This window comes from Stenella coeruleoalba (genome assembly GCF_951394435.1).
Source record: "Stenella coeruleoalba genome assembly, chromosome: 15".
NCBI classification, from domain to species: domain Eukaryota; kingdom Metazoa; phylum Chordata; class Mammalia; order Artiodactyla; family Delphinidae; genus Stenella; species Stenella coeruleoalba.
The window spans coordinates 1,165,566-1,178,253 of record NC_137161.1 but is presented as its reverse complement, the minus strand read 5'-3'; the positions used below and the strand labels follow the sequence as shown (position 1 = coordinate 1,178,253).

Genomic DNA, 12,688 nt, shown 5'->3' with positions numbered 1-12,688 from the left:
TCTTTTATTTAGACATGAAACGTGAGAATGATCTGGCTTTAGTGGGACTTATTTTATAAATAAAATGTGAAGAAAATAGAAAACATGTTTTTTTCAAACTCTAAACGTGGCTCCAAGTGGTTCTGGTCTAGGCCTCCAGGGATAGCCCTCCTCAGCTGAGGACCCTAGCTGAAGAGTCAGGCAGAGCCCGGCGGAGCAGGTCAGGGTGGGAGAAAGGCCCCACCTGGGCTCCCCTGAGCTAAGAAGTAAACATGCAAAAAGATAAATAAATGAATAAGTAAACAGCATCATGGACCGATGCGAAGGGCTGGCTTTCGAGAACAGGAGGAGCTGCTCTGTGGACAGGCCATCGTGCAGGGGGAGACCCCCGGTGGGTGGCAGAGTCAGTTTAGTGGCTCCGGACTAACGGCCGGAGACCCAAGCACAGCATCCACATGAGCCTCAAGGAACGCGGGCGAGCATCGGACGTGACGCCGTTGTACAAACATATGGATTCGGTGAAAGCAGCAGGGCTGGAGAGCAAAACCAGCAGGGCTGGGTAGCAAAATGCAGACATTACAGGAAAAGAAAACTACAGAGCAATACTGGACAGGAACAGATAGGCAGACATTCTTAACAAAAGCTTAGCAAATTGAATCCAACAAGATTTTTTAAAAAGAATAACTCATCGTAACCAAGTAGTGTTTTTTCCAGGGATGCAAGTTTTGTTTACATTTGAAAATCAACCAATGTAAATTACTATATTCATAGAGCAAAGTGAAAAGCCATATGATTACCTCAAAAATGCAAAAAAAAAAAAAAGTGGCTGGCAAATCTAACATCCATTCCCAATCAAAATTCGGCACCAAGCACAGAGGGCAAGTTCCTCGACCTGATAAAGGGCGTGTATGAAACGACCACACTTCACATCATACTTAAATGGCAAAAGACGGAATGCTTTCCCTCTCGATGAGGAAAAAGGAAAGATGCCCACTGTCGCCACTTCTGTTCAGCATGTGCTGGAGGGTCTACTCGGCGTGACAGGGCAAGAGAAAGGAGCGTGCAGGTGGGAGGGCGAGAGGTGGAACTGTCTTCTTTCTCCCTAGGCAGCACGATGACCTAGGGAGAAAATCCTACAGAACCTACAAAAAAGCCAGTGAGTTCAGCGAGGTCGGAGAACACAACAACATACTAATACCAGTCGCGTTCCTATACCCTAGCGGTGGACATGCAGGCCCCGCAATTAGAGTACACTAGCGCCTAAATCACTCAGCACACACCGAGGTGTGAGTTCAACAGGATACGTGTGGGACATGCATGTTGAATAGCATACAGGGTGGTTTCACTGCCCTAAAAGTCCCCTGTGCTCTGCCTACCCATCCCTCTGCCCCTTTGCCCCCTGGCAGCTGCCCATCCTCTTACTGTCTCCATAGTTCTGCCTTTTCCAGGGTGTCATAGAGGTGGCTTCATACAGCCTTTTCTGATGGCTTCTTTCACTAGTTTAATGCATTTCAGGTTCCTCTGTGTCTTTTCACGGTTTGATAGCTCATTTCAGTTAGTGCTGAATAATATTCCATTGTCTGTGTGGGACACCGTTTATTTATCCGTCACCTGCTGATGGGCATCCTGGTTGCTTCCAAGTTTCAGCAACTATGAATACAGCTGCTGTAAACACCCGTGTGCAGGCTTTTGTGTGGACCTGAGTTTTCAGCTCCTTTGGGTGAGTACCAAGGAGTGTGCTCCTGGAGCGTATGGTAAGCGGATGCTTAGTTTTGTAGGAAATAATCAAACCATCTTCCAAAGTGGCTGCGCCACATTCTGAATTCCCACTGGCGTGAGCGAGAGCTCCTGTCACCCCACATCCTCAGCCCCATCTGCTGTTGTCGGCGTTGCATGCTTTGGGCAGTCTAAGAGGTGTGCTTGACGGCCTTCTGAAGACTCAGTTACCGTGCCAGCTAGGTGGCAACCCCACGCGGGGCAGGGCGGGGGCGATGTCTCCCGGGACACGGTCTGGGCTCCGCAACCCGCGTTGCTCTCGCTCCAGGATTGCTGGATCTGGAATCAAGGGGTGCGAATGGGGTGGCCCCTCTCCCTATTACCTCTCGTGATGCCCCGCAGAGTCTGTGCTTCCCGTTCTGTGACTCTCGGTTCTAGAGGGCTCAGTCCCGAGGGGAAGAGAGCTTCCTCGCGGGGACGCAGTGAGGCTTCCTGGGGCCGTCGGTGGAGGCTGTGGCCTGGCCACTTGGGACTCTTCAGGCCCAAAGCAGGGGTGGCAGAGCCCGACTCTCACGGGTGAGGAACTAGAGAACCCAGGTCCTCTTCGTCCTCCAAGCCGGTGGACAGCCACAGCAATGCCCTCGGGCCCGACGGCTGAGGCTCAGACCAGGCAGGAGCGAAGGTTTGGGTCACCCACCAGGCCACGAACCCCCAGCAGCTGCTCGAGGGCCCAGGGAGCGTGGACGGGGTCATGGAGGAGGGTCTTTGTCGGTACCAGCGCCGCGGCTGCCACCAGGAGTGACGGCTGTGACAGCCGCGCCTCGTCCTGCTTTTGATGGAAACGTGCCTGCGTGTTTATCCACCGCACGCTTCTGTTTTCTCCTCCTTGCTCGTCCCTGATCGCGTAGGATGCGACGAGAATGGCCGGCCTTATTCCCATGGTCTGCAGGACCGGGAAGCCCTCCCAGAAGCGACGGGAGGTCCGGTCCCCTCTCCTGGGGGCGGGGACAGTGGCGATGGGGGCGTCGTGTTGGGCGGGAGGTGAGTTTGTGCCTGTCTTCCTTTGGGAATTTGGCTCAAAGGGCGGCTGTAAGCAAGGCATGGAGGCGCGCAGGGGGCCGAGATGATGGGCAGGGGGTAGCTAGCCAGGCCCTTTTTCTTAGAAGCCCCTCTGCTGCGTGTTCGCGGTTGAGGGGATCAGCAGAGACAGTTCTGCATGACATCTGGAGACCAGAAGAGAAGCGACAGCCGCACTGATTTTTCAACCCAGAGGTCGACCTGGGGTCACGTGCGGGGCTGTCGCCTTGTTGGGGGCAGTGTCCCCACTGGCCACGCCGCCTCCCGGGATCCCTCGGGCCAGGTGTGCCTCTAACCTTTATGACAAAGTGCGCCAGCTTCTCAGGCCGGATGTCCGCACCGTCCAGGCTGGAGGTAGAGAGAAACACGTGAGAGAGGCTAGTCCATCCTCGTGGGGCCCGGCCTGGCCTCACCTCGCCCTCCACACCCTCCCGTCTGCCCGTCCTTCCCGTCCAGCTCTGGCCGCAGCAGCTCCCACAGCCGGGGCTAAGCCTGCAGACCAAGCCCTGATGCATCCCCCATCCCTGTCTCCCTCTTCTCTCCCTCCCGCCCTCTCTGTCTCTCTCTGACCCAGATAACGAAGAGACGGTGAGACCCACGGCGCCGGCGTCTGTCAACCATTTGCTGAGCATCTCATTGCTGTGATTTGTGAGTTTTGTTCGCTCCTTAAGGAGTAAAAGAATCGGAGAAGCCTTTGTTAGAGATGTGATTTCAACCAGCGGCTTAGGGGCATTCGGTTAAGTACCTTTGTGACCGATTTCTAAATATTTGGAAAAACTGTTCAGTATTTAATTTGGTGTTTAAGTGTTTGATATTGTGTTTAAATATCTCTAAAAATATTGTTTAATAGATGAGAAATAGGACATTGAAGAAAATACGAGTTTCCTTCTGCTTGCTCGAAAGTTCCTCAGCTATTAAAGTATTGATTAATCACACACGCACACGCACACGCACACGCACACGCACGCACAGAAGGAAAGACAAACCAAAGGAAAGTTTAAGGCAACTGCTTTTGAACTTCCAAGGAAATGAACGTGAGTTTGAACTCGCGGGGTCAAGAGATGAACACTCGAGTGACGAGGGGCAGGGCGGCAGGAGTCAGAGGCCAGCAGAGGCGGGGAAGGGCCGAGTCTTCAGTTAAAACCGCAAAATCACAACACAGTAAAAGCAGCAAGTGGTGGACCCGGTGCTGGAGAGAATCGGGTCCGAATACCCAGCAGGGTGGAGGGATTCCAGGACTGGCCTAGAAAAAGGCACGATGCAGCAGGACGCCAGAGCCAGGGATGCACAGGGCCGTCCTGACGGGGGTGATAGCGCGGCCGAGAAAAGCAGCACAGAGGGACCCGAGGCTGCTGCACGGGGCTCCTCCCCCTCCCTCTGCCCTCCTCCTCCCTCCCCACTCCTTGTTTTCTAAACAAAAGGAAAGCGTTCCTTTACTACTTGATTACACGGGTGGGGATCTTTCCTGAAAACCAAGAGCGCGCCACTCCAGATGAAAGGATGCACGTCGTCCAGGGAGAGAAGCGTGACTGCGGCCGGTTCGCCTTCCGGACGTGAGCTGCTTTCTTTTCGGTCCTGACACGTGTGTGCGTGTGTGCCAGTGTGTGCGCATGTGTGTGCGTATCCGTGTGCATGTGTGCGCGCGGGAGCTGGGGCTTATCCCTGGGAGCTGCCAGCCTACCACTTGGTCTCCCTGTGCGTCTGGGTGTTGCTCACGGTCAAAGTCACAAGTGCAAACAGCCGTGCCTGCAGCGCTGCCATCGGACAGGACGCCCCCGTCCCCCAGATGCCTCCCTCGTGCTGCCCCTTAGAGGCCCCCCGCCCCACCCTGTCTGCAACCTGCCCCCTCCAGCATGTCCCTCAGGGGGGCCTGCGGCCAGTGGCCTTGGTCTGGGGCCTCTCTCACTGGATGCACTTCCCTCCTCCCCGTGGCTCAGCCACTATCCACCCCCGTGTTGACTGAAGGGCACCTGGGTGGTTTCCTGGCTTAGGCAACTGTGAATAAATCACTATAAGTACTTGGGTTCTCATCCCCTTGGGGTGACATTGCCCTCACTGATGACGCGTGCTTTGGGGTGAATGTCTAGCGGGGGGTGGCCGGCTTGTGTGGAATTTAATGAAAAGTCACTGATTGGAAACCCAGAGCTCTTCTCCAGGGCGGTGCCACCTTCCCTCCCCGCCACCCCGCATCCTCGCCAGCACTTGCTACAGTCAGTTTTCTGACCCTTTACATAAAGGGACACCCTGGGGTGGTGTCCACAGTGGCTGAATTCCTCTTCTTTTTCTCTGGCAGACCCTGATACCCTGATTTGCTGCCTTGCAGCCAGAGGTGGCCGGGTGCCAACCTGGCCAATGAGGTCAAACCAGACATTTGAAAGGGGAACAGAGGCTCTGTTGCTCCTGCTGGTTCCCTCCTGTAACAGTGAGGTGATGACATGACGGCTGCAGGGGCAGGCTTCTTGCAAACATGAGGACAAGAGTCATGAGCTGAGGATGCAGAGCACGGGGGACCCTCAGTGACATTGCAAGCCACCAGGGCTGCCTGCCCCACCCTCGTGTGAAGCTCAACGATGGAAAAAGTCTCTGTGCTTCCTTGGTGACCCCCCACCTGAACACCAGCAACATGGGTACAGGAAAATTGGGCCAGAAACACCATTAAGAACACTTGTCTCCAGACGGCAGCATTTGGGAGATCTTGATTTTCTTGGTACACCGCTTTCATTTCCCACATTCTGGGAACACACAGGACCCCACAAATCTCCAGGGAGCCCACATTCTCTGGAAAGTAGAAGTTAGAAAATTTTGAACAACGTGAAAAATGTAAATGATGCTTTCTTTTTTAATAAATATATTTATATTTTTTAATTTTTGGCTGCGCTGGGTCTTCGTTGCTGCGCGCGAGCTTTCTCTAGTTGCGGCGAGCGGGGGCTGCTCTGCGTTGCGGCGCGCGGACTTCTCATTGCGGTGGCTCCTCTTGTTGCGGAGCACGGGCCCTAGGCGCACGGGCTTCAGTAGTTGTGGCTCGCGGGCTTCGTTGCTCCGCAGCATGTGGGATCTTCCCGGACTGGGGCACGAACCCGTGTCCCCTGCATCGGCTGGCGGACTCTCAACCACTGCGCCACCAGGGAAGCCCGGCAGGCGGATTCTTAACCACTGAGCCACCAGGGAAGTCCTAAATGACGCTTTTGATGAATACTTGATACCTTTGGGAATTGCCCAGGTTATAAGAAGTGAAGAAAAGATACAAGAATGTATAGAATCCCAATTTTGTAAAAAAAAATAGAGGGAAAAACAGATTAAGGGAAAAGATACAGATGGCTGCCCGTGGTGACCACTGGGTAGAAAGTGTGGGTGGTGTTGGAGGGCCTCCCCTTTCCTAAATGTCTGATGGGAAGCAGGCGTCAGAGCCATCCCAAGCCAGGAGCTCCCATCCCCACCCTGAGGGGCCTGGGTTGGAGGCTGGGGCTCCTACCCTGGGGCACCTGCCTCCTCAACCCTTGCTCAGGCCCCTTCAAGGGCACAGCCAGATGGTCCCCGTCGCTGTGCCTCGCCCTGCTGTCTCCCTGGCCCTGGACCTGCTGGTGCGGGGGTGGGGAGGGTCCGGCCCCTGGGGTGTGATCCTCCCTTGGAGGCTGCTTTCATCCTCCCTGACAGTTGCCTCTGCGGAACTGGATGGGATACGGGGCCCCACCAGGCACCGCGGCCCTCGAGGCCTCAAGCGGGAGGGAGTCCTCATGCCAGGTTTCCGGAGAGCCAAGCGCTGCACGGCGCACCTGATTGTGTGTGAGTGACTTTGGCTAAACGGGGTCACGGGTTGGAGCCGTCAGGTCTGGTCCTGGAGGAGAGCAGGGGTAGTTGGCAGGGTAAGGGCGGAGCAGCGGCCGCCACGGGAGTATTCTGTGGAGCAGACAAAGCAGGGCTTGGGGAGGATGCAAACATCCCAGCTGTACTCGAGGGACTGAGGATTTCAAAACTTGCGCGTATTTTCCCCGACGTTTTGGGGAAACTGCTTGGACAGCAGCCTGCAGGCCAGAGGGACTCACACGTTTTGGAGCCGGGCCCCGTGCCCAGCCCTGCTCGCGTCTATCCTGCAGGATTCGGGATTTCCTCTTTGGCAGGACCTAGCCGTAGGGCGGTCTTCCCCAAGGTCAGGCTAGCGCTGTGGGCTCTCCGTAGACGAGCGGCCACCCTCCTGGCCTCGCCTGGCCCGACACCTTTCTGAGGCGGCAGTGATGGCGGCGTCCCCTCGCGGGACCCCCGCTTTGCGGCACTCAGCCGGGAAACCAGACGTTAGGTTACTGACTCTCCAGCCCACAGGGGTAGAGCCTGTCCTGCCCAAGGGATGTTTTCTGCGTGTCTCGGCTCATGGCGGGAGATGGGTGCACAAACTTGTTGAGAAGCTAAATGCTGGCACAAGGGCCACCAGGATGGGGCCAGTCACTGGTGGCCCTGAAGTTCAAGGGCAAGGCCGACACCTTTGTCTTCTCCTCCCAGCCGCGGCCGCTTCCCTGACCTGAAGGCTCCGCATCTGCTGGTACAGCCCCTGCCACTTATTCCACCCGGCAAGGTGCCTGGGCCACCAGCTCCGCCTCACCACACGCTCGTGACCAGCCCGGTGCTCCTTTAAGGCCCGAGTCAGCGGCTGGGGACTTTTGGGTGCCTGCCGACCCTGCCGGTACCGCCTGCCCCACGTCTCTGTCATCCCGACCGTGCGCTTCTCTGTCCTTCCCTTGGTGGCCTCGGGCTTCCTGCTCGACATGGGGTCCTGTGCTGGAACCATCCCGGGAACGGGGTGCATCCGGCAGGGGTCTTCAGGCCAAAGGGCACCGCTGCCCACACCACGCCGACTGCCAAGAAGCGGGAGCTGAGGCATCCCTCTGCAGACCCGACTTTCCAACGCGATGCCACACGAGACAGAAAACCTTCTGTAGATGTTTATTCTACTTCAAGTAACAAAGCTATGAAGTTCCATGTTTTAATGTACAGTGATATAATACTTTGCAATATAAAATACAATTTACAGAAATTTCTATCAAGTAAACCTAAAGAAACACACTTGATTTTTTACATTTGTTGTATTTAAATTAGAAAAATTTTTTTTGTTTTACACGTAAAAAAACCTTCACATCTCGTTAGATGTTGGAACTCGTCGCCACTTTAACGTAACCTACTGACAGGGTCTCTAACACCAATCACTCCAAATTGCTAAGTTCTCGGTGTTCTCATAACTTAAACGTTTGTGCTAGAAAGTGAAAGATCTGTAGTGATGTGCAATGGAACAGACTCCAAAGGACAAATGAAATCCTCCAATTTTATATTTGCAAAAGTAAGTTTATGAAAATATAAAAAAATTATCAAAGTTTATTTGTACAGTCAAATAAATTAGCAAGTTTTTTCTCTTTCGCACTTCAGAAGTACTTGGAAAATACATGACAAGAAGCAGTATACTGTGTCTCACAGTGAAAAGCTTTCTAGTTTGTAGTTCTTAAGCTAATATCACTATTTTCATCTCAGGCTTTACACAAATATTGTTCCGTTTCAATGACAAACGTCGAGATTTTGTCACAAGTATGTATCACAGTGCGGAGCTAGTGCACTTTTCCCGGGACAGAGAACCGCTCAGATGGTAAAGTTCAACAAACAAAACGTTCCTGATTATTCAAATCAAAGAAACCTATTCCCTCCACCCGCCCCGCCTTTTAAAGTACACTTAATTGCTTTACTTTCTCACATTCTTTAGGCTGGTAAAATTTAAACATTTTAAAATAAATTGTTATTTAAAATTCCACAATTTCTACTCAGATGTTGCTTTTAATCATGTTTGGGGGTGGGGGGGAACATGTAAGGGGATACCTAAACACTGAGCAAAACAAAGAAGTGTGTTTTTGTTTCCTGGTTGGAATTTGTAATTCAAATTTCTTCATGACAAGAGAAAGATGCACCTGTAGTTAAGTCTGGTGTTTCTCAACATTCCAGAGACAGCTGACACAGCCATGCACAGAAACACGTGGCCGCCTGCCCCGAACCCTGTGAAGTCAGCTTCTGGAAACAGGTATCACAGATGAGATGTCAGGAAAGGTATGGCTCTGAGGTCCACTAAACTCCCTTAAAATTTACAATAGTCAAGTTATTAGAAAAGATAACTTTATAATCTGAAAAAGCAATATGCTTTCGTAGGTACTTTCCCATTTCAGTACATTCAAATGGAAATGTTAAAGAGTTCTTAGTTTCTTGTTTATATTTAAAAAGCATCAGAATTGTAAAGGTGTGAAATTTTATAAGAAACCATCATACACAAAATTACAGTAATTTCTCAAGTCCAGAAGGTTCTGTCCTGTGCATGAGCACCCAGCTCTTTCCAAGACCACCTGCTTAGCACGTGAGCGCGGCTTCACGGGCGGCCCTAGGTCTGGGCGGTGGGGGCGGCGGCCCGCGGGGCCTCGGCCTTGGGGTCCCGGGGTCGCTCCGGGCTCCGACTACGGTCCCTGCGGCGCTCCCGCTCGCGGGCCTTGTCGCGGTCACGGTCCCTGCTGCGGGACCTCTCCCGGTCACGTCTACGGTCGCGGTCGCGGTCGCGGTTGCGGCTCCGCTCTCGGGCCCGGTCCCACTCGCGCCCCTTGTCCCTGCCCGCGTTGCGCTCGCGGCCCCGGTCCCACTCGCGGCCAGCGTCCTTGTCGCGGTGTCGGTCCCACTCGCGGCCTCGGTCCCAGTCCCGCTCGCGACTCCAGGTCCGGCCGCGTTCCCGCTCCCAGGGCTTCCCACGCTCCCGCTCGCGCCGGCGGTCCTCAAGGGCCCGGCCCGGGCGGCTGTCGGGCGGCGGAGCCTCGGGCTCCTCCGGGGCCTTGTCCCGGGGCCGCCCCTCGAAGCCTGGGCCTCTGTACTCGTGGCCCCTGCCCTCGCGGAATTCGGCCTCGGGGCCTGGGGCCGGCGCGGCGGGTGGCGCAGGCGGGTGGCTGGGCAGCTCCAGCAGTGGCCGGGGCGCCGGCTTGGGTCCGGGGGCGGCCGGGCCCTGGAAGTGGAAGCGTGGAGGCGCCGACTCGCTCTTCTCGGGGAAGGGAGCGGCGCCCCGGGGCCCCCCAAAGGGCAAGGGCGCCGGTGCCCTCTGGCCGGTGAACCTGGGCGGTGAGTGGACCCTCTGCTCTTCGAACTGCTGAGGCTGCATCCCCCTGGGTCCCGGCACGAATCCAGGAGCTTGGCCCCTGGGGCCTTCAAACTGCCCAGGGTGCGGCCCCCTCGGGCCCACAAAGTGGCCGGCAGGGGGGCCTCTCTGACCTCCGAACTGAGAAGGAGGAGGGCCACCTCGGGGTCCTTTAAACTGCGACAGCAGAGGCCTCCTCTGGCCCCCGAACTGGAAAGGCGTGGCGCCCCTGTTTCCCAGGAACGGGGCCTGCTCGGGCCCCTCGCACTGGCCAGGGGGGCCCGAGGCCTCACCGTAAGGGGCCTCCGGGAACTCCCTCTTCTCCCCGTGGGGGTCCTTGCGGTCTTCAAACGGAGGCGGCCCTGCTCCCCTGGGCCCGCCCAGGTGGGAAGGGGATGGGCCCCTCCCGTCCCCATAGGGAGGTGGCCCGTGTGGCCCTGAGAACAAGGAAGGGATGGGCCCCTTTTGGGGCCCGAATCTGGCTGGTGGAGGCCCCCCTCTCGGCCCGTCGTTATTAGAATTCTCTTCCGAGAACGGAGGGACTGGCCCCCGTGGGCCTGTGTAATTGGGGCCGTGAAGGCCCGACATCCCGAAAGCACGCGGTGCAGGCTCCCGCTGGCCTTGGAACTGGGGTGGAGGCCCCCCTTTCTGTGCTGCGGCAGGGAACGTGCCGGCCCCCTCACCTGGCCTGGGCTGTGGCTCTCTGTCTCCTTCGGTTTCAGCTGCCAGAGAGTCACTTTTTTCGGGAAACTGAGCATTTCTCTGATCGTCGTACTGGCAAGAGCCCAGAGGTTTTTCCTGAGAGTACCCTGGACCCGAGAAAGGATCCCTTCCTCCGGGAGGGTGGAAGGTCTGGCCCTCGTGCTGCGAAGGGAAGAGGGGCTGGAAGGAGGCACCCGGCGGCGTGGGCAGCAGCACCTTCCGGGCAGGCCTGGCCGCGCCGTCCCCGCCGGTCGCGCCCTCAGGCCCCGGGCTTTCCATGGGCTCCCGCAGAGGGCCGTCCTGCTTGGCCGGCAGTGGGGCCTCTTCGCCCGGAGCCCACGGTGGAGGGGCTGACTCTGGCTCCTCCTGGGCTGGGAGTGGCCCCGGGCCGGCAGCGGCCCCTCCGGGCGCTTCTCTGGCCAGCGGGGGCCTCGGGGCGGCCTCGCTCTCGTTGCTCTCCGCGGCCAACCGCCGGGCCTGCCGGGGGTCCCGGCTCAGCCGCGCCTCGGCGCTCGGGCCCGGAGCCTGGCTGCCAGCGGGGGGCGCGGCCGGCTTGGCCGCAGCCTGTGGCTCTGGCGGCAGGAGCGCAGCCTTGGGCGGTGGCGACATGAGCGCGTCCGACACGGAGAAGTGGGCCATGGAGGCCCCGACGGCCGCCCTCTGCTGCCTGAGCGCCTCCTCCTGCTCCTCCACCTGCCTCTGCTGCTCCTCGATCTGCTTGGTGAGCTCCTCTATCATCTGCTGCTGTTCGGCCAAGGAGGGCGCCGGCAGGCCCGGCCCGCCGTGCGCGTCCGCACACATTCTGGTGGGCAGGTCGTCGACGGTCACTTTGGCTTCTTCGAGGATCGTCTCGTCCTCCGGGTCATAGGCCACCTCCTCCCGCTCAGCTGCCTCCGCAGCCTTCTCCGCGTCCTGGCGTCGCCCGCGGTCTCCAAGCTGAGTGTCGAAGGCTCTCTCAGGCCCGTACTCTTCCTCGGGGTCATACGGCCTGTCGTCTTCCTCCTCCTCCAGAGCTCTGTCTTTTGAGAACTGACCAAACTGCTGGACAATTGGGTCCAGCAGAGGTGCTGCCGGCAGCCCGCCGCCGGCTTTGGCTCTCGAGTCCTGGTGGGGGGCTGGGGCCGACTCGGCAGGCTCTTTGGTGGGGGGGTCAAACGCCTTCTTCTTCCCAAAGAGAGTCTGCAGGATATGTTCTAGGGGCGAAGCTGTTTTTGAAGAAGAGGAAGTGACAGAGGAAGCGGCCACCGTCACTGATGCGGGTGATGCTGTGACAGTGTTCGTGGCTCCTGGTTTGAGCGACGACAGTATCTGTAACACGGAAGACGAGGCCGGCGCGCCTGGTGCTTCTGGAGGAGGGGGTGGGGGTGGGGGAGACCCCGGGGGTGTGGTGCTGACAGCCGCGTCCCCTGGGCACAGCGGGTACTTGGGCGGCTTCTTCTCAGGGAGCGGGGCTGCTGGCACTCTGGGGTGGACGGGATCCACTTCTTCTTGAGTCTGAGTACGGGGCCGCTTCTCCTCTGTCTTGTCTAATTCGCCGGCATTTGAAGGACGCTTTATTTTTTGACAGATTACTAACCCCAGGATTATGTTTGGACGCGGTGACTCAAGACCTAGAAAACAAAACAGTTGTGCAAATTTTAGAATCGAATTGTAGCTTTTGTCCTTCAGGGGTAAACTCTAGGTGTGAAGGGCAGTGGGGGGATGGTTTCCAGAGGGAGGAGGAGGAAATTCTGTGGCAAAACAGAACCAAGTGTTTGAAGACCAGCTGCAAAAGATGCAAACTGCACCGCGCACCTGCCCGGCCTGACGGGCCCACAAACCACAAAACCAAGGGCCCAATGCACACGCTCATTCGCCCAGTGCTAAAATTATTACAGATTTTCAATTATACGCAACGCTAGGGTAGAGGTGTGCTGGGGGAGGTGGGGAAGGCCAGCACGCACACACTCCAGGACGTTCACCTACTGGGAATGAAGCCTGTATGTACCAGGATGTTTTCTAAACGAACTCTTAGCTGTGTTCCTTTATTTGACTCTTGCTACAAATCAGGAAGGCAGCACCCCCTTTCGACTTTAA

The 12,688-nt window shown here is 56.8% G+C and overlaps 1 protein-coding gene across 1 annotated transcript in view; it reads right to left on the bottom strand.

Moving 5' to 3' along the window:
• Positions 1–7,644: 7,644 nt before the first annotated feature.
• DIDO1 (death inducer-obliterator 1) overlaps positions 7,645–12,688 on the bottom strand; it is a 51,915-nt gene continuing 46,871 nt past the window's right edge. The window contains exon 17 of the mRNA XM_079946440.1: positions 7,645–12,222. Within this exon, the coding sequence (XP_079802566.1) occupies positions 9,176–12,222 (3,047 nt within the window). The 3' untranslated portion in view covers positions 7,645–9,175. The remainder of the gene's footprint in view (positions 12,223–12,688) is intronic.